The sequence below is a fragment of the Hibiscus syriacus genome, unplaced genomic scaffold (assembly GCF_006381635.1).
Source record: "Hibiscus syriacus cultivar Baekdansim isolate YM2019G1 unplaced genomic scaffold, ASM638163v2 tig00110761_pilon, whole genome shotgun sequence".
Lineage (NCBI taxonomy): Eukaryota > Viridiplantae > Streptophyta > Magnoliopsida > Malvales > Malvaceae > Hibiscus > Hibiscus syriacus.
Genome location: NW_024062849.1, coordinates 418,630 through 442,142, shown reverse-complemented (window position 1 = coordinate 442,142; position 23,513 = coordinate 418,630). Strand labels below are relative to the sequence as shown.

Here is a 23,513-nt window from a genome sequence, read left to right as displayed (position 1 = left end):
ACCTTCATGCATGGAGATCATACCCTACAAGTAACCACGTGTCGATCACCTATTATCCTTGCGAAAGCACCCCGCGTAGTATCACCAGCAACCCCGCGTATTAATCTAAACTATCACTTTTTAAGACATCCAATCAATATCAATGACACGATAACTTCTGATTGACACTTGTCCAGAACATTATAAATAACCATACAACAGAGAATAAAAAACGAACACTTCTTTATCATAAAAATTAGACTAACACCCTCAAAACCACCAGAATCGTTCTTTTATCACTTTCTATTGATTACTTTACGGATTAATAAAATCATTAAAGAAATTCCTTAATATTAATTAGAAAGTTAACATTTTTATTTTGAAATTATTGTTGCTAGTTTTAATTTTGCAAATCTTGTTCATTATATGTTAAACCAAAAATATTAAAATGATTTTTTACTTTTGTAAAATAGAATAAGTGTATGTTGGTGTCATAGAAACTTTTATGTGATGAAGACTTAGAATTAGTTTTCTAAATTTTTTTAAGAGGAACAAAAATTATTAAAGTTTAAAGTAAAGTGTATAAATGTACCTTCGATTATAGGGCGTTACTTTATTGAGTTCTTTGATTATTAAAAATTACAAAATGGTTCTTCAACTATATGATGTTGCTTTGTTGAGTCATTCGACTATTAAAAATTATAAAATGGTCACTGACTATTCATATTCCAAACGCCATTTGTTGATAAAAAAATTGACATTTGTCTAAGTTGGACGTTAACATGTGACTGATATATGATAGTCATTTGTGATTCTGAGATCCAATTTTAACATATCCTAGTCAACAGATTAAATTGTTGCTGTCAAATTTTTAACAAAAATGACTAGTTTGGAATATATGAATAGTCAGTTGACATTTTATAACTTTTAATAGCAGGGGACTCAATAAAATAATACCATATAGTTGGAGACTATTTTATAACTTTTAATAGTCGAAAAAATCAATTAAATAATATTATAGTTGAGAGACTATTTGTATACTTTAAAGTTTATTTGTCAAATAGAGAAAGAACAACTAAAAAAATAGTAAATATTATCAATAATATTTAGAGTAAGTGGATAATAATTTTCATTTGACACCTCTTCTCTTACTTAGGTTGTAGATTTAATACTTATTAAAAGTAAAATTCTCTTTCCAGAGAAGGGCAAGAATGTCAAGTTGAGTTTGGTATAACTGCTGTCAATGAGATTATCGTTTTAGGATTTATTTTGAAAAATGATCACTTTTTCATTATAGAAAATCAAAGAAACCATAGAGTGGATGAGGGGTTAAAGGTAATTTAAAAGTACCATGATAAGAACAAATAACATCAATTATTGCAAGGATTAACAGGAGAATATATTGCTAATTTTAAAGTAATATATTTACAGAGGAGGATGTACAAAATGAAAGATGAAAGAGAAGGGTGAATTATGTGTTCAGTCATTCACTTATTCCCTGATTCCATTTTGGTTATTTAACTATTATTTTAAAAATGGCACTTTTTCATTATAGAAAATCAAAGAAACCATAGAGTGGATGAGGGGTTAAAGGTAATTAAAGTACCATGATAAGAACAATAACATCAATTATGCAAGGATTAACAGGAGAATATATTGCTAATTTTAAAGTAATATATTTACAGAGGAGGATGTACAAAATGAAAGATGAAAGAGAAGGGTGAATTATGTGTTCAGTCATTCACTTATTCCCTGATTCCATTTTGGTTATTTAACTATTATTTTAAAATCATGTATAACTTACGTTTTTATTTTATTTTGGTCAATCATTGTTAAAAAATAAACATAACTGCTGACGTGGTAATTTTCCCCCAATGATTACATGGTATTACCTTATGGTGATATGTCATATGGCCCAATGGCATGTCTTGATTGCTCCATGATTTAAAAAAAAATAGTTGGGTGATCAAAACATAACATTGGAAATAAATGAATGACTAAATACATAGTTTACCCAAGTAAAAAAAGAGAGGAACAGAAAGCAACGTCATATGGCCCAATGGCATGTCTTGATTGCTCCCATGATGTGAACTTCATTATCCTACTCTCCCTTTGCTTGCTTCTCCTATTATTTCTTGCTTGCTCCTCTAGTCCTTTAGCAAAAAAACATTATTAATCCTCAACGATATGTCGAGTGAGAGAGGGAAGGATATAGCCGAAGGATCATCGACGATTAATGATCCTGGTTCCGATCAGCAGCAACCGCCGACACCAAGCCGATACGAGTCGCAGAAGCGAAGGGACTGGAATACTTTCGGGCAGTACTTGAAGAACCAGCGTCCCCCGGTTCCGCTATCACAGTGCAATTCGAACCATGTGCTAGACTTCCTTCGATACCTGGATCAGTTCGGGAAGACCAAGGTTCACCTCCAAGGTTGCATGTTCTATGGACAGCCTGAGCCGCCTGCTCCTTGCACTTGTCCCGTTAAACAAGCTTGGGGCAGCCTCGATGCTCTTATCGGTCGGCTTCGAGCTGCCTACGAAGAAAACGGAGGTTCACCGGAGACCAACCCTTTCGCCACCGCTGCTATTCGAGTTTTTCTAAGGGAAGTGAGGGAGTGTCAAGCCAAGGCTAGAGGAATCCCTTATAAGAAACACAAGAAGAAGCCATGAACACTTGTCTTAATTCGTTTGTTTTCTTCTCCATTTTCCATAAATTTCAGTTGAGTATATCACCTTCACTTTAGAATGCTGGATCTGCAATTGTTTTCAGTTTCATGAGATCAACAAGTAGATTTGGTTTCTGGATCAAATGAACTCTTTTTTAAGATATGCTTTTGTTTACGTTCATACGTACTATTATTTTGCAGATAGACATCTATGAAGCCCTGCCCACTGACATACTAAAGACAAATCAAATAATGTGTCACCTATTCGGTGGTATACCAAATACATATTAAATAATCCTCAATATTTGTGTACACCTCATATTCTCATTGCTTCCACTGAAATATTGGTTAATTACTTGATTTTTATAAAAGTATCACTGTATAAATAGTTAATTAATTATAATATCTAATACTTAGCGTCCAACTTTTCTGTTGATTAAACCTTTTAAAGATTCTGCAGATTTCTTGCCCCCAGAGAATGGTCGAGTGAGATGTCATATTCATATAAACCTTTCTGGTAAAAAAAGAAGAACAATGTCATGATTAAAAAGCAAACGAATGATAAATCGACGTTTAAGGTTTCTTAAGAAACCAGCTTTCTTGAAAGTATTTTACTATTCTTTCATGCTTACTTGAATCTAAATTAACCATATTTCACCAAGCCCTTATTTATTTTCCCAAAAAAATAATTTGTAAGATATATAAAATATTAAAAACATTTTTTATTTAAATGAAACTAATGGTTAATGCATTTATTTACTTTTTGTTTAAAGACAAATCCAGGAGATAATACTAGAATTATTAACTATCAAAGTTAGTCTTTCAATATATTGCACGCCGACACATATCAAATTTTGTGGGACAGCAACGGCAATTTTACTCCGTCTGCTGTGTATACATGCAAAGCGTAAATCAACAAAATGTTCGATAAATTATTCGTGAATCGTTCGCATAATATTTATTTAATAAATAAAAAAATAAATAAAATTTTTATATTCATTTATGTATGCTCAGTTCGTTTATTGGCTCGTTTATCGATTCGTTTATAAGTTTATTTAAAAACGAGTTTATATATAAACTGGAGTACTCGATTCGTATAACATTCGTTTATAAACTTGTATACTCATTTATCGTTCGCATAATATCAAATTTTCAATTGTGTTTTTAAATTATTTTCTTGTATGATTTTATTTTTACTATCTACCGGTTAATTTTAATCTTTAATGATTTAGAAAATGAGCATGATCAATGGATTAAAAGTGAAAATAAATGGGTGAGATTAATAATAAAAATAAGGAGATATTCACTTAAAACAAAATAGGTAGTCAATCTCAACCATTTATTTTTGCTCATCCAACGATCTTAAATTTATGTAAAACTAAAAGAGTTTTACATTAATATAACATGATCCTATCCCATGATCAATATATCTTAGATTTTGTACCTTTTTAGATTACAAATCTTTTTTATATTTTTTATTTAGTAAAACCGTTAGATTAATAAAATGACTAGAATTTAAGTGATAAAACAATAATTTCTTTTATATATATATATATATATATATTGAGATTTATTGAGGGATTTCTATTTTTTTGTAAGAAAAGTCGTTTAAAGGGTTGTTTGTCAGTTAATTGGTTAATCCTCTAACATGTTTTATATTATTTTTGTAAGATGTATTTTTAACGGTATGTGATGATTATAATATAATATATTTTTATAATTTTTTTAATTAATTAACAACATATACATATATTGTAAATATTGTTTGAACTTAGATCTTTTAGAGAAAACAACATTCCTTTTACCACTGATACTACTTAATATATGCTTTAAGGTGATTTTTTTTTTGGTTTTAATCTTGAAATTTTATCTTTTATTTTTGTGAGAATTAAAAAAAAATGAGGAGAAAACTTTAAAGTAGCATCCTCAAGACATCATTGTCAAAGTTTATGAGGTGAGAGCGTCTTCACCCAAGAAAACAATGGAATACGTTGGAAATAAAATAAAACACATACACTTTTTTAAAAATTAAGGGTAAAATATATAAATAGTCTCCAAATTTTTAGGAAACTTACATTTTGGTCACTCAATTTTAGAACTTGCAATACAGTCACTGAATTTTTAATTCGTTTTCAGCAAAATCCCTAACGTTACCTCTGTTAGTAACTCCGTCAACCCTTCTTCTTCTTCTTCTTCTTCTTCTTCTACTACCAAATTGTATGAAGACAAGCGATATTGTTTTGGTTTATTAAAATTTAAAGAGCAGGCGTGAAGTTGTAGCAAATGAACGGATCTTAAGTTACCTTTACCTCATTATAATCTGTGGGAAGTTTGGAATTCAAAATAGTTCGACTCTCCAAAGAATAAATACATGAAGTCTTTAATAAAATTCTATGCTTTGAAAATGGAGAAAAAAATCAGAGATATGAAGAGAGAGATGACCAAGGGATACTGTGACAAATAAGTAATATCACCTATTAGTCATCGTTTGAACATTTTCTTTATTCATTTTTGTTCGACCTGCTGTTTTTGGTTCGCAAATCAGAAGGTTTAATACGTTTAGTGTTTATCTCCTTTGTTTTTCCCTTTCTTTTTTGAAGATTAGAAGCTGTGTTTTCTGTTTTGGTTCTTTGGGGGGGGGGGAGGGTAATTTTCTTTTCATTTGGACTGCTTTCATCCATGGATTTGATTATTGACAGAATCTGTATTTCTCCCCAGATTATTTATTATGAAATTTTGGCCGTCACGACTCTTTGAAATCTCATGGCTGTCATGACTCTTTGATATAGAACAACAACAACAACAACGACAACGAGAAAGGCACATAAAAAAGAGGTGGTGAAGGGATTTTACTTTAGAGAGTACGTAAAAGAAGAAGAAGAGAGGTGGTGAAAGGGTTTTAGTTTAGAGAGAAGAAGAAGAAGGGTGGTGAAGGGGTTTTAGTTTAGAGAAGAGGAGGAGGAGGAGGAGGAGGAGGGTCAGCAACTTTGTTGAAAATGAACTAAAAGTTCAGTGATTATATTGGAAGTTTTAAAAGTTGAGTAACCAGAATGCAAGCACCATAAAAAATAGGGGATTATTTGTATACTTTACCCAAAAATAATACCAGATATTTTGGGACTGTCGATTGCCTATTAGATGATAAATTAACCTTTAAGATTTTTTTTTAAGAAATCAATTAACTCGAAGATGAAGTTAGGATTAAATAATGAAAAAAGTCGGATCGTCAATGTTTAAAGTTAACATAAATTTAATAAATATTTAATTTAAAGTTTAGAAATTATATTATTAAGTTGATACATATTTAAATTAACGACAATTATCATTAACAAAAAAATTAAGCATAATTCACAAAGCATTTATTTATTTTCCCCAAAAAAACGTGTAGATTGAAATGTGCAATACATTTTTATACTTTACTTGGATAACCACATAATATTGATTTCATATATAAATTCAATGCGATTTAACCCATGAAAACAGCAACTAATTTTATCACCGAAACTAAAAAAGGCACAATAAATAAAAAATAAATAAATTGATTGCGTAAACTATACAGTTAAAAAAAACGACAGTGTGCAAACAAACAAATAGAATGGTATCAGCAAAGAGAGTACTCGCAATCAAGCAAGCGAGAAAGTATGTCCTCACAACTTGGCCGCTCTTCCGGTTCTGCCCAACAATCTGTACCTAAAATTACAAAACAAAACAATTATAAATGATAATTATAACAAATTAAACTTACCTTATACGGGTGGTTACTAACCGGGGACGAACTTAAGATTTAATGTTAAGAGCAAACTTTTAAAATTTTAGGAGGGAACAAACTTATAAAATTCTAATAGTGAAAATAGATTATCAATAGAAAATACAAAAAAATATCTAAAATATATGATAATTTGAAATTTTCAGAAAAATAATTATTGTTATCACCCCTCGTCCATCCCTTGTTGTTATCATTAATAAAGAACTAAAATAAATGAATGAATATATTATGACAACTTGGAAAGTGTAAAATGTAAGAAACTTTTGTTGGTAGACCTGAAATTAGCCTGCCTAGGGGTCCCTCAGGGATCTCCAACCTTGACCCTTCATTTGCAATTGCATAAACTACCTGAACCCAATGTAGAAAGAAATGAAAATGCTTCATTAGGTAATTGCATAAACAGAAGAAAAATAAACAAGGCCCAAGTTACCGTACTTGAATGTGAGTGTTAGATATGAGTATATATACGATACATTTTTTTTTAGTTTTTTTTCGTGTATTTGGAAGATCCTTGGGAAATATTCCATACTCGTGTCTGAAACAAATGTCGAAATGGGTACTTGAAGCAGATTAAGGAGTCCAAGTCCCATAGCATAAGACAACAAATGATTTGAAAAATTAAAAGTTTTTAAGTATCCCAACATACCCTTTCTGGTGGTACACCTTCCCATGGTTTATTTAGAGTACAGAGTTCCCACATTATGACCCCAAGGCTGAAAACATCACATTTTCAGTGAAAGGTTCATTGCGGATGAGTTCAGGAGCAATCCATTCGGTGTTCCTGCAGATACCGAGTCAATCATAGGTCAGCTGTACATTTCTCTCGACAACCCAAAATCACATATCTTAACAGTCCACTGCTTATTCACAAGGCAATTTGCACCTTTTAGGTCACGATGAACTACCTTCATCCGGTGTATGCACATCAACCCCCTATAAATATAAACAAGAGGAAAATCCATTTAGTCAGCAATATATTTTTATCTTACTCATGCACGTCTACTCTACAAAGTATTCCTATGCTTCTGCCAAATCAAAATAGAAATAAATATGAAAAAAGGTCCATATTTTTCTTAAGAATCAATTCATTTCACAAAATGAGAAACAATTTCATATGCTTCGTTCAAAATCCCACGCAAGGATCTTCTCCCAAACGGGCAAATAATGCCCAATTCAGACATAAAAATATTGGGGGGAAATATAAGAGTTCCACATAAAAAGTAGGGAATAATGATTTTTATAGACAAAAAGGAATATCATTTCAGAAGAGACTATGTTAAACAAAGAGACTTACTTAACATCAGGTTAAATGATACACCTATACACACATGACACATGTGTAAGTACTCAAAATTTTATTATATTGACATATCCCACAGATTTAATAATTTCACCCCCGGGAGGGGGGGGGGGCGCTAAAAAGAGAGGTAGAAAAAGAACAGAAGGGAATGTAAAACTTGAGCAACAAAAAATGGACAGACTGAACCTTGATTCCTCCCTAAAGTTCCTGCTGATGGATGTTTGTGAGATTTCGTGAAAGAGAGTTTTTCACTGTCTGTCTTACTTCAGAACAGAAAACACAGCCTGTTAAATAGGATGTGTGTTACAAAACTAGAGTCCTAATGGGTTTCTTTTCTCCTAAAATCTTATCAGATAAGAACTTATCTCCTAAAAAAGCAAATTAGATAAAACAAAAACTGATCCTAGAACATGATAAAGACTCCTAATCGATGCTTCTTCCTACACTCCCCCTCAAGCTGGACTTGAATTCATCAAAATTAGTCCTTGGAAGGGCTTTAGTAAGGATGTAAGCAAGTAATAGTTGAGTGGATATGTAACTATCCCATTGTTGACTTTCTCTGATACGAAATGTCTGTCGATCTCCACATGCTTAGTTATGTCATGTTGAATTGATATTTTAGCAATACTTATGGCGGATTGATTCACTTTTCCCCTTGAAATGTTCCTTAGAGTCAACTTTTAACTCCCTTAACAGTCTATGAATCCACATTCCTTCACATATTCCTAAAGCAAGTGCTTGAAACTCAAGCCTCTGCATTACTCATTTAAATTAAAGATTGCTTTTTGCTTATCCATGTAACTAGATTACCCCAAACAAAGGAGCGGTCACTTGTTGATCTTCTTTTTGTTAACTCCCCAGCCCAGCTTGCATCAGTTTACATTTCTATCTCGCGATTTTCAATTTTTTTAAAGAGTAACCCGTGTCATCTTTAGGTACTAAGGAATCAATTTATAGCCACTAAATGTTCTTCACGTGAATCATTCATATGTGACCTCACAACTCATAGCCTGGGATTTGGTTTCTTAATTCCTCTGGGATGTGCTCCCCATAGCCTCAAAATGTATTTTAAATATTAAGTCATAGAAAGATGAATGTACTTCGTAAGAGATGTACAGGCCTAACTGTAACACCCCCAACTTGTACCCGACCCGGATACGAATCCGTGGTGTCACATTAACTATTTAAAACCTGTATTTATATAAAAACTATAGAAAATTTAAACTTTCATTAATATAAAGTTAACCATTTACATCAATATGTTCATCATGTATGCATGTTCATAACTATTGAACTATGAAACTAACATAGGAAATATATTTATCACAAGTCTTATTTCCATTGAATTATACCTAAAGTACGCACTCACCTTGGCCTCACTTAGTTTCCAAATCCACCTCTATGATTTCCTTTCTTTGGATCGAATCCTAATTCGGTGATTGTTTCGGAACTTGCTGGTGCTCAATATCTACACAATCATACATTCCAATTACTATAATTCCATCCTTAATATCTTAAACTAAAAGAAAGATTTAATTTTCTTTTCCAATTGAAGTAGTATCGGTACCCCCTATAGGGTATCGATACTTCTTTAGCTGTGGTATTGATACCAATCCGGGTATCGATACGCATTTTGCATCCGATGTTTTTGCTTCAAACATGATACCGATACTGTCCTTATGGTATCAGTACCCTTGATATCGATACTACCTTTCAGGTATCGATACCCCATGAATGCCTTTGTTAATTTCAGACTTATGGTATCGATACTGTTCGACCAATATCAATACCCCTATACCAAATATCCCTATTTTACTCTTGAAGTATCGGTACTGAATGAAGCAGTACCGATACTCAAGCCCAGATTTTCACATTTTTACCTCGAAAATTTACTCATTTCAACTCAAATCTTTCATGTTTTAACCCCTTCAATACTCTTAATTCACGTATACATATTCAAAGCAATTTTTTATGCATTTAACACCTCTATATCCTCAAAATCTCATCTTTCATATGGAAATTAAGAATCACACCAAATTTTCAACATGTTTTAATCAATTTACCACTTGAATGACTTAAAAAGTACAATGATCCCATCTCCATGTATTCAGTAATGATTGACAACTGTGGTGGCTCAATTTTATGCATTTAACACCTCTATATCCTCAAAAATCTCTTTCATCATGGAAATTAAGAATCACACCAAATTTCAACATGTTTTAATCAATTTACCACTTGAATGACTTAAAAAGTACAATGATCCCATCTCCATGTATTCAGTAATGATTGACAACTGTGGTGGCTTTGTGCATGCACCTAACAACAGGATAACTGTAGAAAACAGCACTCGGTTCACTAAATAACGAAGCAAAGCAAACTTGTCAATGGTTTTATATAAAAATGTATACATGAGATAACTTATTGGAGGCACATACTGTCAGTACTTATTTTTACATTTTTTCCGTTTTTTACTTTGGTCTTAGTTCTGAGTAGGTTTCTAGATGAAACTATCCCTAATAAACCAAAAGAATTAAATTTTTTGAAAAGGTAGGAGAGTACCATTGGGATGTCGAAGGCTGCTGTATGAACAAACACAGAAAAACACAAAATTGAAAAGAGGGTATTGTCAGAAAAATATTTAGATAGGAAAATATTAAAAAAATTCCAACACATCAACAGAAAGATACCTAAGAATGGATATCTCATTGCAGAAGTCTTCCGCGCTTTCAGCCGTAAGATCTTGCTCCAAAAACATCTTAATTTCTACATTTGTTCCATTCCATACATCATGCATACTTAAGCACAAAAAGATTAAAGTTTTGTCCATTCTAGAAAATCAGTAAAAGCAGTGCCCCAATTGCTTTTCATCCTCTCCTATATAGAATTCTCAACGGAAACAAGTCAGAGATGCAATGGTATAGATCAAATAGCCAAATGATAATTTCTGGTGGGAACCTAATCTTGATTAAAAGTTTCATGTGTTTTGTGATTCTTTTGGCTCTTTCAAGCAATATTGCTCTTTCTTCTTTGCAAAGATGACAAGGAGAAAGACAGACATGCAGCACCTTGAAAACAAATATGAGATATCATCTGTCATATCGGTTAGGATAGTTTGGGAGGGGTTTTGGTCAGATCCTGAATTGATTTCAGAGGTTGTAGAGGTATTCATCTTCTAGGTTCTAGTGGTTTGAAAAAACCTAGGCAACTGATACAATGTATTTAAAAGGAATATTGAAAAAGAATAAACTGTTTTTTCTCTTTTCTTTTTTCATTGAATGCGTACAGAAAATAAGCCCTTAATAGGCTGATACAAAGTCTTTATGGAGGACTCGGACTAATCTAGTTAGACTTTTATCTACATCTTTAGAATACGATTTTTCTACATCTTCTAGGATTAGACTTTGTTAATAATCTAATTACTAACTAGTTTATACAAAATAAAACACTAACTACAATTACACGTCTGCAATCTACAACAACCAATCGACTATCAGCATTGCTAAAAACCATGTCCACCATGACAGAATCAAACATGCTGAGATAGATAGACATTTCATCTCTGAAAAGGTCAACAATAGTTATGTAAAAATCAACTTTGTTCCTAAACAGAAGCAACTAGCTGATGTTCTCGCCAAGGCCCTTCCAAGAGTCACTTTCAATGAGTTCACACCCAAGCTGGGTCTCTACAATATATACTCACTGGCTTGAGAGGGAGTGTATATTGGAGTTGTAACACCCCCAACCCGTACCCGACCCCGGATACGAGTCTAAGGTGTCACATTGACTTTTCAAACTTTGACTCTTGACAAAATTCAAAGAAAATTTAAATCTTTCATTAAAGTAAAAGCGGTTCAGTTACATAAATTGACCACAATACCCAAAATCAATCAGAGCATAACTAATTCAACCAATTAGTACATGCCAACTATAGTCAAAATAACCAAAAACATTTAAATCCTCTATTTTCTGATCTGAAATTTTGTAAGGGAGGTGCTGACCTGTCTTACTCTTCTTCTCTTCTCTTCTCGCTTCTGTAACCTACGTGTGAAACAATCACACGCTAAGTCGATGACTTAGTGAGGCATAAAAAAACACATATAATGAAATTCATACCCACTAATCATGCATGATTGTTTTATGCTATCAAATCATATAGCTCATTTACATATACATCAACATATATATGCACTTGTACCATGTCACGAGAAACACACATATCATTATATCAAAACATACATATTTATGTACAATCATTTCTATTATTATCAATTTGTACATTAGTCCTTATAATTTTATACTCTTATCCATAATATCCTTAATTATCACATCATAGCACATATATCAGTTCACAACGAACTAAACATATAATCATACCAAGTTTATTTATCTTATTATTTTTATTAGCCCATGAACACATGTGAGAACTATAGATATGTGAGTCTATAGAGGTTGTGCACTAATGCTGTCACTACAGCTCGTATAAATGCACCGAAGTGCCACGTAGAATTGCACCGAAGTGCCACGTAGAATTGCACCGTAGTGCCGCGTAGAAATGCACCGAAGTGCCATATAATAATGTCCATAAAGACCACATATCATTCCTTAAGAATCATATACATATACTAGGGATCAAGTATGTGTCTCACAAGACTTCACACATGTTCCAAAGAATATATATATATGTTCCGAAGGACCGCGTAGACCCTCGACTCTTGGCATGCCAACTATACCCCTAGCTCTCATGACACATAACATGGGCATTATCATTTATGTCATTTCACATGTTCACATATTCATATTACCTGGGCACGTATTCTCATAGTTTTTGAACATAGCTCATTATCACATTTTTCATATAATCACAGTCACATAGTTCACTTACACGTAGATCATTTCCATATAATTCACATGTTACATATCTCAGGTTCTTGTATTCATATAACATATAATCACATAGATTACTTTCACATATACATGTTCTCATATAGTTTCTATCATTTCTCACACAATCACATTTATTCATGTATAGTATTTCATCTAAACCGTATAATAATGGCATATACTCATATCACCGAATAACTTCACCTGAATATATCTTTTGTTCATTTCAATGCTTAAATCATATAACACAAAAGTTTTCCTTATGTCATTTATGCTACTTATTCATATAATCTTATGTTATCTCCTAGGTGAATGCTACCTAACTTATCTCATTTTCCATTTATACCAGTTTAATCTATTTATTTAGTTAAATTTTACTTAAATCCTATATCATAATTCTCTTTAAATATACTTCTTCTCTATAACACTTATCTTATAGTTTGGCATCATCATTTATACTCAATTCCCTTCACTAATAATATATTATTCTTATATTACTCTATAGTCTAATCTTATTTAACTCATCACCCTTCTCCTGTAGTCATATAAATCTATTATATTGATTCTTATAATTGATCATATTTACTATGTAACATGTATGGTCACCTATCATATAACCTATTTCACATTCTCATGTAATCATATAGATCATTTATATTAATTCCTATAACTTATCACACTGCATGCATTCACAAAAATCATTTAATACATACTATAATATATATATCACATATACCCAAATCAAACATATGCATATGATCATACATTCAGGCCTTCTAATATAGGAAATAGACTTGTCGCAAGTCTTATTTCCGTTAAACATCATAAACTAACTTGTATGCACTCACCTGGCATCACTAGTCAATTCCAATCTCTTATCTTTCCCCTTGATCGATCTTACTTGTCAATGATTCTGGAACTTGATTAGGCTCTGAATCTACATAATTATACATTTTAAGACAATTATTAGATACCTATACCTTGTAATTTGATACTAACAACTTAAACGAACTTATTAAACCAATATTCACAATTTTCCTTTAGGGGGAATCGGTTCCCTACTATGGGAGTATCGATTCCCTCATGACATTCTGGAAATTTTTGTTCGTTTGAAGGGGTATCGGTTCCCCTTGAATGGGTACTGATTCCCCTTGCCCATATAAATCATATTTGAGCTCGAAAATCACTTCATTTTCAGCTCAACACTTCATACTTCACTCCCTTTAATATTCCTAATTTTCATACACATACTTAAACTCATTTCTACTCCATAATCACTTCTTTAAACTCAAAATTCTATCATTTACATGGCATTCAAGAATCACACTAAATTTCCAACATGTTCTAAAACTCATTCTATCACTTCATATCTCTTAATTTAACCCTTGACAAGTCAAATTAAACTTCAAAATCTATTAACTCCTTCTATTTCAAAAATTCACTTAAAAGCTCATTTTTCTTAATTTCTCATAACTTGCTAATCTTTGAGTTTTAAGCCACCTAAAGCTTTACTTAATCTTTCTTAACATCCCAAGAATCAAAACAAGCTTTAAAGAGAAAGAATTAACCAACTGAAGACCCACTTACCTTATACAAGGCTTCACGGTGGAGAGGAGGAAGAAGAAGACTGAAGAATACTCTGGAGAAATTATCTCCTTTCCCACGTTTTTATATCCCTTAAAAGAGAATAAAAAAAATCTTCTCTTAGAAAAGACCATAATACCCTTGTTATTTCCAAACTTTACCATTAAATCCAACATCAACTTTCTTCAATTAAATCCATGAACTTTTAACTTATTTCGAAATCGAGCATATAGTTTTTAAAATTTGCAATTTAGTCACTGACCCTGATTTAGGATGTTACAGGAGTCGTGTAATTACTACTATTTTATTTATTGTTAATTATTGTATGTTAGTAGTAGTCAGTAGTTGTATTCCTAGTCTTATCTAATCTATAGTGTAAATATGCCTGTTAGTAGGCTCTTTTCTGTATGATTTCAATGAGAAAATTAAGAGAATAGAAACAAAATTCTTTTTACCAAAAATACCTATTTTCTACAATATATTTTTAAATATGGAAAGGCGCCTTCAAAATATACATAAGTAACCTTAAATTACAAGATTCAAAACAAAACAAAAAATGCCCGGGGAAAGGGGGAAAAACATAAGAGGACAAGGTATCGAAGAAAATAAAGCTGGGCTAGTTAAGCATCAAATAAAATCATGTACACTATTTAACAAGAAAAAAAAATCAACCTTACGATATCATCACCAATCCCCGGAGCCATCCTAACACTTCTTATTCTACGAGCTTCTGATTTTGGTGCACCTTCAGATCTGTAGCTGTAATCACAGTTCAACAATAACAGTAACAATTAGTGCAAAATTTGGCACTTCAATCTAGAGTAATTTACAAAATTAGGCAAAGGGGATAGAAATCAGATTACTTAAAGTTAGTGTATCAAATTAAAAATAGAAAATCCAATTCAGAGCAGATCCATATTAATAAGCAAGAGAAAAGCTACCAGATAAATAAACAAGTGACTTATACACAGAACACCATAATCTATCAAGAGCAGTGGTAAAGGTGGTATGAATAAAAAAATTGCAGATATTACAGAAACCATAAGAAGGAAATTCCAAGCACTTCTCAGCACCCTCTCCACACCCAACTCAAAGACATAAAGGAAAAGTTTTTAGCAGCAGACTAGAAGATACTGGAGCAAGGAGGATCAAGACTCTGCATGTTTTGACATAAAGGCCTCAGACCCATCACAACTTTACTATCTGAGCATAAAAAATACTTTTACTCATACCAACATATGTTTTTCAGTAAATACAAGAGCAAAAATCATGACTTCTGGCTGAAAAATGTGGGTTATATTTACTGAAAAGTGTCAAACAAGAAAGAGCCTTGATGTAGCAACTCCATCAGCAAAATCTATAGGTGAATTCCTATTTCCACTAAGCATGGACCTTGCACGTGTTTGAAATGATGAACGTTCTGGACTGCAAAGATATTGAAATTTTATAATGAACAAGAAATATTAACATATCAAGATTTCAGAATGAATAAACTTTTTTTCTTCTCGGATAAACTTTTTTCTTCTTCTCGGAGATGGATAATCTCACAAAACTTACCGCATGCATGACAGAGAAGGGGAAGCAATTTCAGTTGCTCTCTCTAGTGATATTGTATGTAAATTATTTATATTGTTAAGTGGGGTTATATCTATTACTGCATTTTAATAGGGTTTACGGGTTTAGGCAGCTAGTGGTACATATTAGTTTTTTGGTTAGGTTTAGGAGGAAGAATATTCTGATTTTCCCCCTTTATTATGTATTTTGGTTTTCTTTCCCCTAATTCTTCTATTCCTCTCCTATTTCATCCTGATTGTTGCTGCGAATCTCTGATTTTCTATCTAAACTACTGTTCTCCAACTTATTCTACATCAGTATATCAACATGGCATTCCATCTACAACAATTGAAAAATAACTAGGGGGTGCAACATGAATATAGAGTCAAAATAAAACCGAACAAACAATAATAGAATTACACTACTTACATTTAGCATATATAAATCCAAAACACAAAAGGGGATGACAGGAACCAAGAACTGGCAGTCCACTGTTCAGTGATGACCTTTCTTCGGCTACTACGCCGGAAATTAGTAGTGATGTTGGGTTCTGTATATGACAGACTGTGGGAGAAAACGAAAAAAATAAATTAGGACTTTGTAATATCATACATGCAGTAGCATATATAATTTTCAATCAAAGTTGTCTTTTATCTAGTCAGATATCACGATAATTATCACCTTAACTTCTCATCAATAGAGGTGGAAGATCGTAGCATCATATTTCGTAATGAAGCACCACTTACATTGGAAGAACCATCCAATTTCTGATGGAACTGAAGGTTCTCATCTTTCTCAGCACTGCAGCAAAGAATAATACCAATCTATTTATCTAAAAGAAAAGAAAAATATAACATAACTTTTTAAACATCTCACAAGCACTTGTGATCAAGTAAATTATGCCAAAGAAGCTAAAAATGAAGGTTACATACAATTCGGGGATGTATCTACTGACCTGTCAGGATCAGCTCTCTCAGAAAATCCATAAAGAGGACTGTTTGGCTCCAATGGTGAATCACACGAGTCATTTTCAGCAGAGTCAATCTCTGTTGTCACTGAGATATGGGTCATAAGACTAGCCTTTGCTGAACATGGAATCAACTGACCCGGAAACCGAATAAGATCAACCAATAGCTCCGCAGAATTTAAAACAACTATCACAGACATATGCTTATATGAATCTGCATACTCAATAACCCCATCATTTGGCAGACCCTGAAAGAATCATGTATGAGAATTGTCGTAGCCTTTTGTTCATAGATAAAAGAATCTCTTGAAACATATTCTACTTCATTTAAATTATATTTCAGAAGATCTAAACTTGATATTTATTTTTTTTATCATTACAAACTTGGGGAAGGGGGATGGGGTTATCAAGGCTTGAACCCTGGTCTTGGTTCCAACATCAACTTTTTAAACTGTGCTAGGTCGGGTATCTGATATGCATGAAAGAAGGAAAAAAAATCCCTTAACCTAACCCAAAAATTGATGAGGTAGGGAACACAAGAAGCGCTTACCACCATGAGCCTACTTTCAAGCCCTACCGTATCTGCTAAAACTTTAAACAAAATTGCCCGGGAACGACATGAACCGTGCTTTATTTTTCCCAACATCTGGGCACTTCGATTATCAAACATGTGAAAGGTTTCTTGTAGTGCAGTTCTTGCTGGACTTTCAGCAGTTTGGCTCTTATGAAAATCAGAAACCTACATAAATAGCAGGAGTTCCAAAAGGTAAAACAAAGAAAGCTACAAGAATCAGATTAGAACTTTGATTTAGAAGATCAAATAAATACTTATAATGGACTTTGCAAGAGGAATAAGAGTAAGAAAGAGAAATGGAAAAGAATTAAGAAGTTATGGTCTTGTCCCATGGTTCAAGGGTTAAAGTAGCCATCTTTGACTTTAGGTTTCAATTCCTACATAATTATTAATGTTATTGCAGAGAATTAAACTATATGCACACACAAGGACTTTATTCCATCAACATTTGGAAAAACACTAAATTCCAAGTATAGAAATTTTAAAGAAATGTAATATGATTCCAAAGGCCCAAACATAAACATCCGTGTTTTATTTCAGGCAGTTTTTCTTAAATTGTCTGCATTCTATGGGAAAGCAATATTGTTCAACATTTTAGCAAAAACCAATAGAAAATAGCCTGCAATAAAGGGAAATAAACACTTCATTTTGTTTTACTATTTCCAATATATCACCAGAACAAACTAAAATGTATTAAAAGTGGTAAAGTAGGAAATTATTTTCACATGGTATGGTAAATAAGTGGCACCAAAAGAGTCACCGTTTAAAGCTCATTCATGGACTGCTGATGCTTTCAATAAAGGAACTTGAATAAAGCTGATAACAACAGCATAAATAGCATCTAGTCATATGTGGTTAAGAAATAGACAAGGGAACTGTCGCCAATCTGGAACACAGGCAATGAGAACAATGGAGAGGAGGGTGAGAGGAAGAAAGGGTATAAAAGAACAAAATATAAGACTATTCTCACCATCTCGGAAATTTTTTTAACCATTGCAGCAGGATTTGAGTTCAATCCTTTAACCAGTGCCGCAATCAACTGCTTCAGCATAGATAGCTTTTTATCTTTCTCAGCATCCACAAGAATGATATCAGCTCTATAACCTTCACCACCCAAAGCATGAAGCTCTTCCAACGTAAGAATAGTATCAAAAAGCTCCTTAAGCCTTTTATTCTGTGAATGGTAATAATTATACTTGAGGAATAACTATAATAAACGAGACTAAATCTAAGTGCATTTATCATGCAAGTGTTACTGTTAGTTCACCAACACACTTGGCCATATATCAACCAAATATCAACATTAAACAGGCAGAAGTGCATATTTTGTTTTCATGTTTCAAGGAATCTGTAAAATCCTTGGCAGAAATTCCTAGCTATGTTTCTTTGGCAAGGTAAAAAGCATTCATTGAGCTTACCATATTCTACTATTATGTTGTATTATCACCTTATTCCCATTTTCTCTTCAACAATATGATATGCAGTACCTTATACTAATAATTTATAACCTGATGAAGCAAGTCATTAGTTCCATATCACCTGAAAAACAATGATGTCTATAACTTGATCCATATTAGGAGTTTTGGTAAGCCAAAAAAACTATCAAATTGTTACGTGAGTACAGATTGGCCAACCACAACTGGCTAGCAAAATCAAATAGATTTAACAGTTCAAATGTTACCTCTCTCTCACTCTCTTCTTGGAAAGATTAAGGATGTCGGAATAACTCAAAAGAATGGTTCAAAGGCAATTTCAGATAAGAAAATGAAGGAAAAATACAAATATAGGAGAAAAGTTATCTTTGAAAAGGAGGGAAAAAGCAATAGAATGAACTTTCAAGCTACCAAGGGTATAAAGTGAAAATAATACACATTAGCTATTAGAAAATTAGTATAAATAAGAACAAGGTAATAGAGAAAGATGGAGAAGAAGGATAAACTCATTATCCTTTGAAATTTTAAACCACAAATTAAGAATAGTTAACAGCAAGTGCAGTACAATTGATCGCAAACGAGATGAATCAATCCTCACCGGAGTGACAGAATAGAAACCATTTGGAATTGGCTCAGAAAGCATTCCATTCTCCCACAAAATCTGTGAAGCTGTCCAAGATGACAAAGAAACAGAACCAAATTCTTCAATAAAATCTGAAGGCCGCAATGTAGCACTAGAAGGCCCCTGCTCTACAGGTCTTGTATCATCACATGTCTCCTCCATGTCTTTAAGCATGTGAAATGCATTACCATGTTCAGCTCTACTTCTTACCCCATAAAAGATCCTTAAAATCTAGGAATAGTTATCAGGGGAAAAAAATTCAATAACAAGCTTCTTTTTGTACTGATTTGTTTGTGCTGGAGGCCATCAGACCTGCAGCACAAAGAATATTAGAGGACAAGGGTAAATTCTTTTTGACTTCAGTAAGCCTGCAAGAGTCCAGCACCCATTCTTGAAGGGGAAACACCTACAAGCAAATGATGAACGAACACAACCCAATATGATCAAATATGAAAGTAATATGTGACATAAATGACATCAAACTCCTCTACAAAACCTTTGCCCCTAATAAGATCTAAAAATATGCTCATATCAACTTCCACTTATCATTATTTCACAACTAGACGAGCTACATAACATTTTCTCCACCAAGATAAAGATCACCAACAAACCCAAGACTTAACCCAGTTGGTTCATGTATTCACTCTCAAGAGATGGCATCCAGTAGAGCTCATTAGGGTTCCAAAAAAATAATTCATCATCACATAATATTCAGCAGAAAACTTTCCATAAAATTAGCAACGTTATTTAGATCATCCTTAGGCAGTCTTCATATTCTGACAAATAATAAATAAACACGAATAACTAAGAAAATCAAATTTAGATAAAAGATCAAGGAATAGATGCCCTAATACATATATATACAATTTAATCTTTAGGCGCTCTAATTGATAATCACAATTATTAGTCTTCTCTGATCAAAGATAAAATTAAAATCCAATCAGAACATGAAACAGAGATAATTCTGTTACCAGGAATATGTTAGGGCTGTTGTAATTGGTTAGAATTGGAGGGAAATGTTGTTGCTTGGTTTGTTAGTTACAAATAAAGGATTGTAATCAGCTGATGTACATCAATACTGAACCTTTATGGAATTCATCCTGGAATTTCTACAAACACCTTGTCTACACTTCTCCTCTACTCTTTCTTATATTTACCAGAACCTTTTCGACATCGTTCTCATCATCAGTGATCCTGACCCGTTCCTTTTTCAACCCACGTACCATATTCAGTCGAACATCTTTAAATTAAAAATTAAAAATTGAACGGAAGGGATAAAGAGAAAAGAAGATTTTTACCACCAGCAGGCCTGTGCATTTGAATCGGAAACCGATAGCATCTGAGTCTCCACTCCTCCGCCATGAATTAGTCTCATCTTTTTTTACATCGCACTCTCCTACACAAACTCACCAATTTGTTTATCTATATTAAAAATAAAAGGGAAAAAACAATGACATGCGAGAGAGCAAAATGACAGGGAGAATGGATCCTTATGAAGAAAATGTTTTATTTTTGTTATAATAGTTACACAAACAATTATTCAATGCAAGAAGGAAGAAATATAAATTTCTACAGCCTGCGCCATTATCTGCGGCTTTCATCAGCTTAGAATATTTCAGGCCGTTACATTAGTAAAACGAATTTAAGCTATTAATATTATATAAATATATATAAGTAGATTTACAAATGAGATCCAACATGTTTAGTAAAACACCTATTCCTTTTATTTCTCAACAATCCGCTTAAAGTTCCCTTAGTTTGTATCAGGTCGTTCCCTACCTTCACCGTCAGCAGCGGTCTCACCATCGCCATTGTCAGTTCCTTTAGTCCGTACGGTCATGGTTTCTTCAACTTGGTAGTAACATCAAAATCTTTCTCTCAAATTTAAATTTCGGTTTCTTACATTAGATTCTCTAATAAACCAAACGAAAAACCGATGGAGATGTACCGTTGGATTGTTAGGCAAGAAGGTCTTGAAGTTTCCTTTTCTGTTTTTCTTTTAATATTAATTGTATAGCATGAATCTACTTACTTTTGATGGTAAAGAACTTGTTACTGTTTTTTAAGATTTCGGTTCAAACATCAGAAATATCAGTATACGAATATTCAATATCAAGAGGCAAACACTTCCATTAATCGAAGACTGATGAAAGACTGAAGTATCGACGAAGAAAACTGTTGAGGTAACAAGACTGCGATGTTGAACCGTGAGCAGTGAATAAATTTGACATTTTCCTTATAAAAATCAATTTATTTTGGCAGATACTTGTTTTAGCATTTAGATAAAATTTACACTAAGAAATAGCACTTGATTTCCTATATTTGCAGCAAATCTCCTAGATGAAGGGACCAAGACATAAAAATGAAACAAGACAAAACAAAAAGCTAGAAAAAGAAGACCAAATTAAACTATTAGTCGCCAAAGATTATTCAGGTGTAGGGTAGTCCTCATCGGTCGGTGGAGTCATTTCCCACTCCCCATCTTCATTTCTCACAAGCCCTTTGTTCTTCTCCACCCACCATGAACCGGGCACCAAGCACTCATCTTTTAAAAACGCACAAGACTTGTTCACCAAAGCCAAACTTCTCTTCACTCTCACCTTAAACTCTCCTTTCTCTCCATTCCACCCTGCTACTATGTGCAACATTGCCTGCAAATTATGCCAATCACTGGGGTTCTTCGAGTCCTTCAAGCTCGGAGACTTCCTCGTATCGATTACCAATTCGGTCCCGGTATAAACGTACCCCAACAACAAGCTAGGGTAGTGAGGAATGATATCGATCGTGTTCTTTATATGCAAAATTGTAAGATTCGGATACCTTTTCATTCTCTCATCAAAAGCCTTATTTCCCACCTGTGGTGAACCAAATACAATAGCTGCAACAGGAATATCGTCGACTATGCCATTCTCAACCGCATCAAAAGCACTTAAAATTGATAAACTAGCCCCCAAACTATGCCCAGTGAACACTATGCTTACGTTTTCATCCATGTGTCTCTCTTTCAACTCTTTAATCTTACCCAAAAGCTGTGCCCTTGCACTTATTTTTGTAAAAGATGATTTGGGATTGTCAGAAATGTAAAGCGTCAGCCAGCCGAGCATCACTTTAGGCTGCTTCTTGTTTTCATCATCACTGTCACTGCTGCTGCTACTATTACCATCTTTTTGGTTGTTGGTATTTTCATCGACTCGCAAAAGGGGTTCGACAGGCTCAAGCTTGGCGTCAAGGACATTAATCCACTCATAGTCTCTGGTGGTTCCTCGCCACACTACGTAGATCTCGCGTCGACCGAGGGCTTTCGATGTTTCGTCGGACGTGGTGGCGATGTAGCCAATCCAGTTGGACTCGCGGTCCCAGGATTCCCTTGACCTGGAGTGGAGCAAAAAGGCTTCGGGGAGAGAGACGCGAGCAGTGGCATAGAGAAATGACTCGACTCTGTAATCGGAGGAAGATTCCAGCATGACTTTGTCGAAGAAAGAGGACCTACCATAGCGGCTTGCGCCGCAGAACTTGGAGTTTTGGTCGTTGTTGAAGGCGTCATATGTTGCTTGGCAGAAGTCACCGCAGCGGAGGATGAGCTTGCGAAGTGAGAGATCAAAAGGATCGAGAAGCGAGTCCCAGTTTTTACTACCGAGCAGTTCCTCCCATGACGGTTCTGGTAGCTGATTTGCTGCCATGAGAAAGCAAGCAAGCTGCCCACAATGGTGAGGCTATCGAGCAAGGGATGTATGTGGCTTTGGTTGTTTGAGAATGCTCAGCGGAAAGATTAGTACTACTATTTTATGAGATAACGAAGAAGATTACATACAAATCACTATCGCATTTGCAGGATCTACTAGGTCACTATGGTACAATCATATATGATTTATTTTTGGGGAATTGAAATTATACTTCATATATATATATATATATATATATTTGAGAGAATTAATATGTGAAATAATCATCTAAAAGTAATTAAAATATAATCTGTAACATATATAATAAGAGTAGCCAAATTTAGAGAAATAGAGTTAAAAAATATATAAATATGGATCCGGGGATATAATTTAAAGAATTAGGGTGAAATCTACAATAATTTCAAAAGTGGTCGTGTCTTGGTTGAAAAAAAAAGGATTTAAAATCGTTGGTAACTGTTGGTGACATTATTGGAATTGCCGACGGTTGTCGGCAACTTTAGT

General features: G+C 33.5%; 2 protein-coding genes, 1 long non-coding RNA gene and 1 pseudogene across 3 annotated transcripts; 1 reads left to right on the top strand and 3 right to left on the bottom strand.

Moving 5' to 3' along the window:
- The first annotated feature begins 2,029 nt into the window (after positions 1-2,029).
- On the top strand, positions 2,030-2,743 carry LOC120139486 (protein LIGHT-DEPENDENT SHORT HYPOCOTYLS 10-like). The gene has a single exon (XM_039154684.1). It carries the CDS (start codon positions 2,167-2,169, stop codon positions 2,650-2,652), a length of 486 nt encoding a protein of 161 aa, XP_039010615.1. The 5' UTR covers positions 2,030-2,166; the 3' UTR covers positions 2,653-2,743.
- Positions 2,744-6,230: 3,487 nt separating this feature from the next.
- Positions 6,231-19,491, bottom strand: LOC120139500 (annotated as a pseudogene).
- A 52-nt stretch (positions 19,492-19,543) lies between these two features.
- On the bottom strand, positions 19,544-21,113 carry LOC120139511. The gene is made up of 3 exons (XR_005517648.1): positions 21,028-21,113; positions 20,628-20,725; positions 19,544-19,641 (listed from the first exon to the last, which is right to left on the bottom strand). It is a non-coding gene; the product is annotated as an uncharacterized LOC120139511 (long non-coding RNA).
- Positions 21,114-21,628: 515 nt separating this feature from the next.
- Positions 21,629-23,091, bottom strand: LOC120139509 (phospholipase A1-IIdelta-like). The gene has a single exon (XM_039154700.1). It carries the CDS (start codon positions 23,007-23,009, stop codon positions 21,756-21,758), a length of 1,254 nt encoding a protein of 417 aa, XP_039010631.1. The 5' UTR covers positions 23,010-23,091; the 3' UTR covers positions 21,629-21,755.
- Between the last annotated feature and the right edge of the window lie 422 nt (positions 23,092-23,513).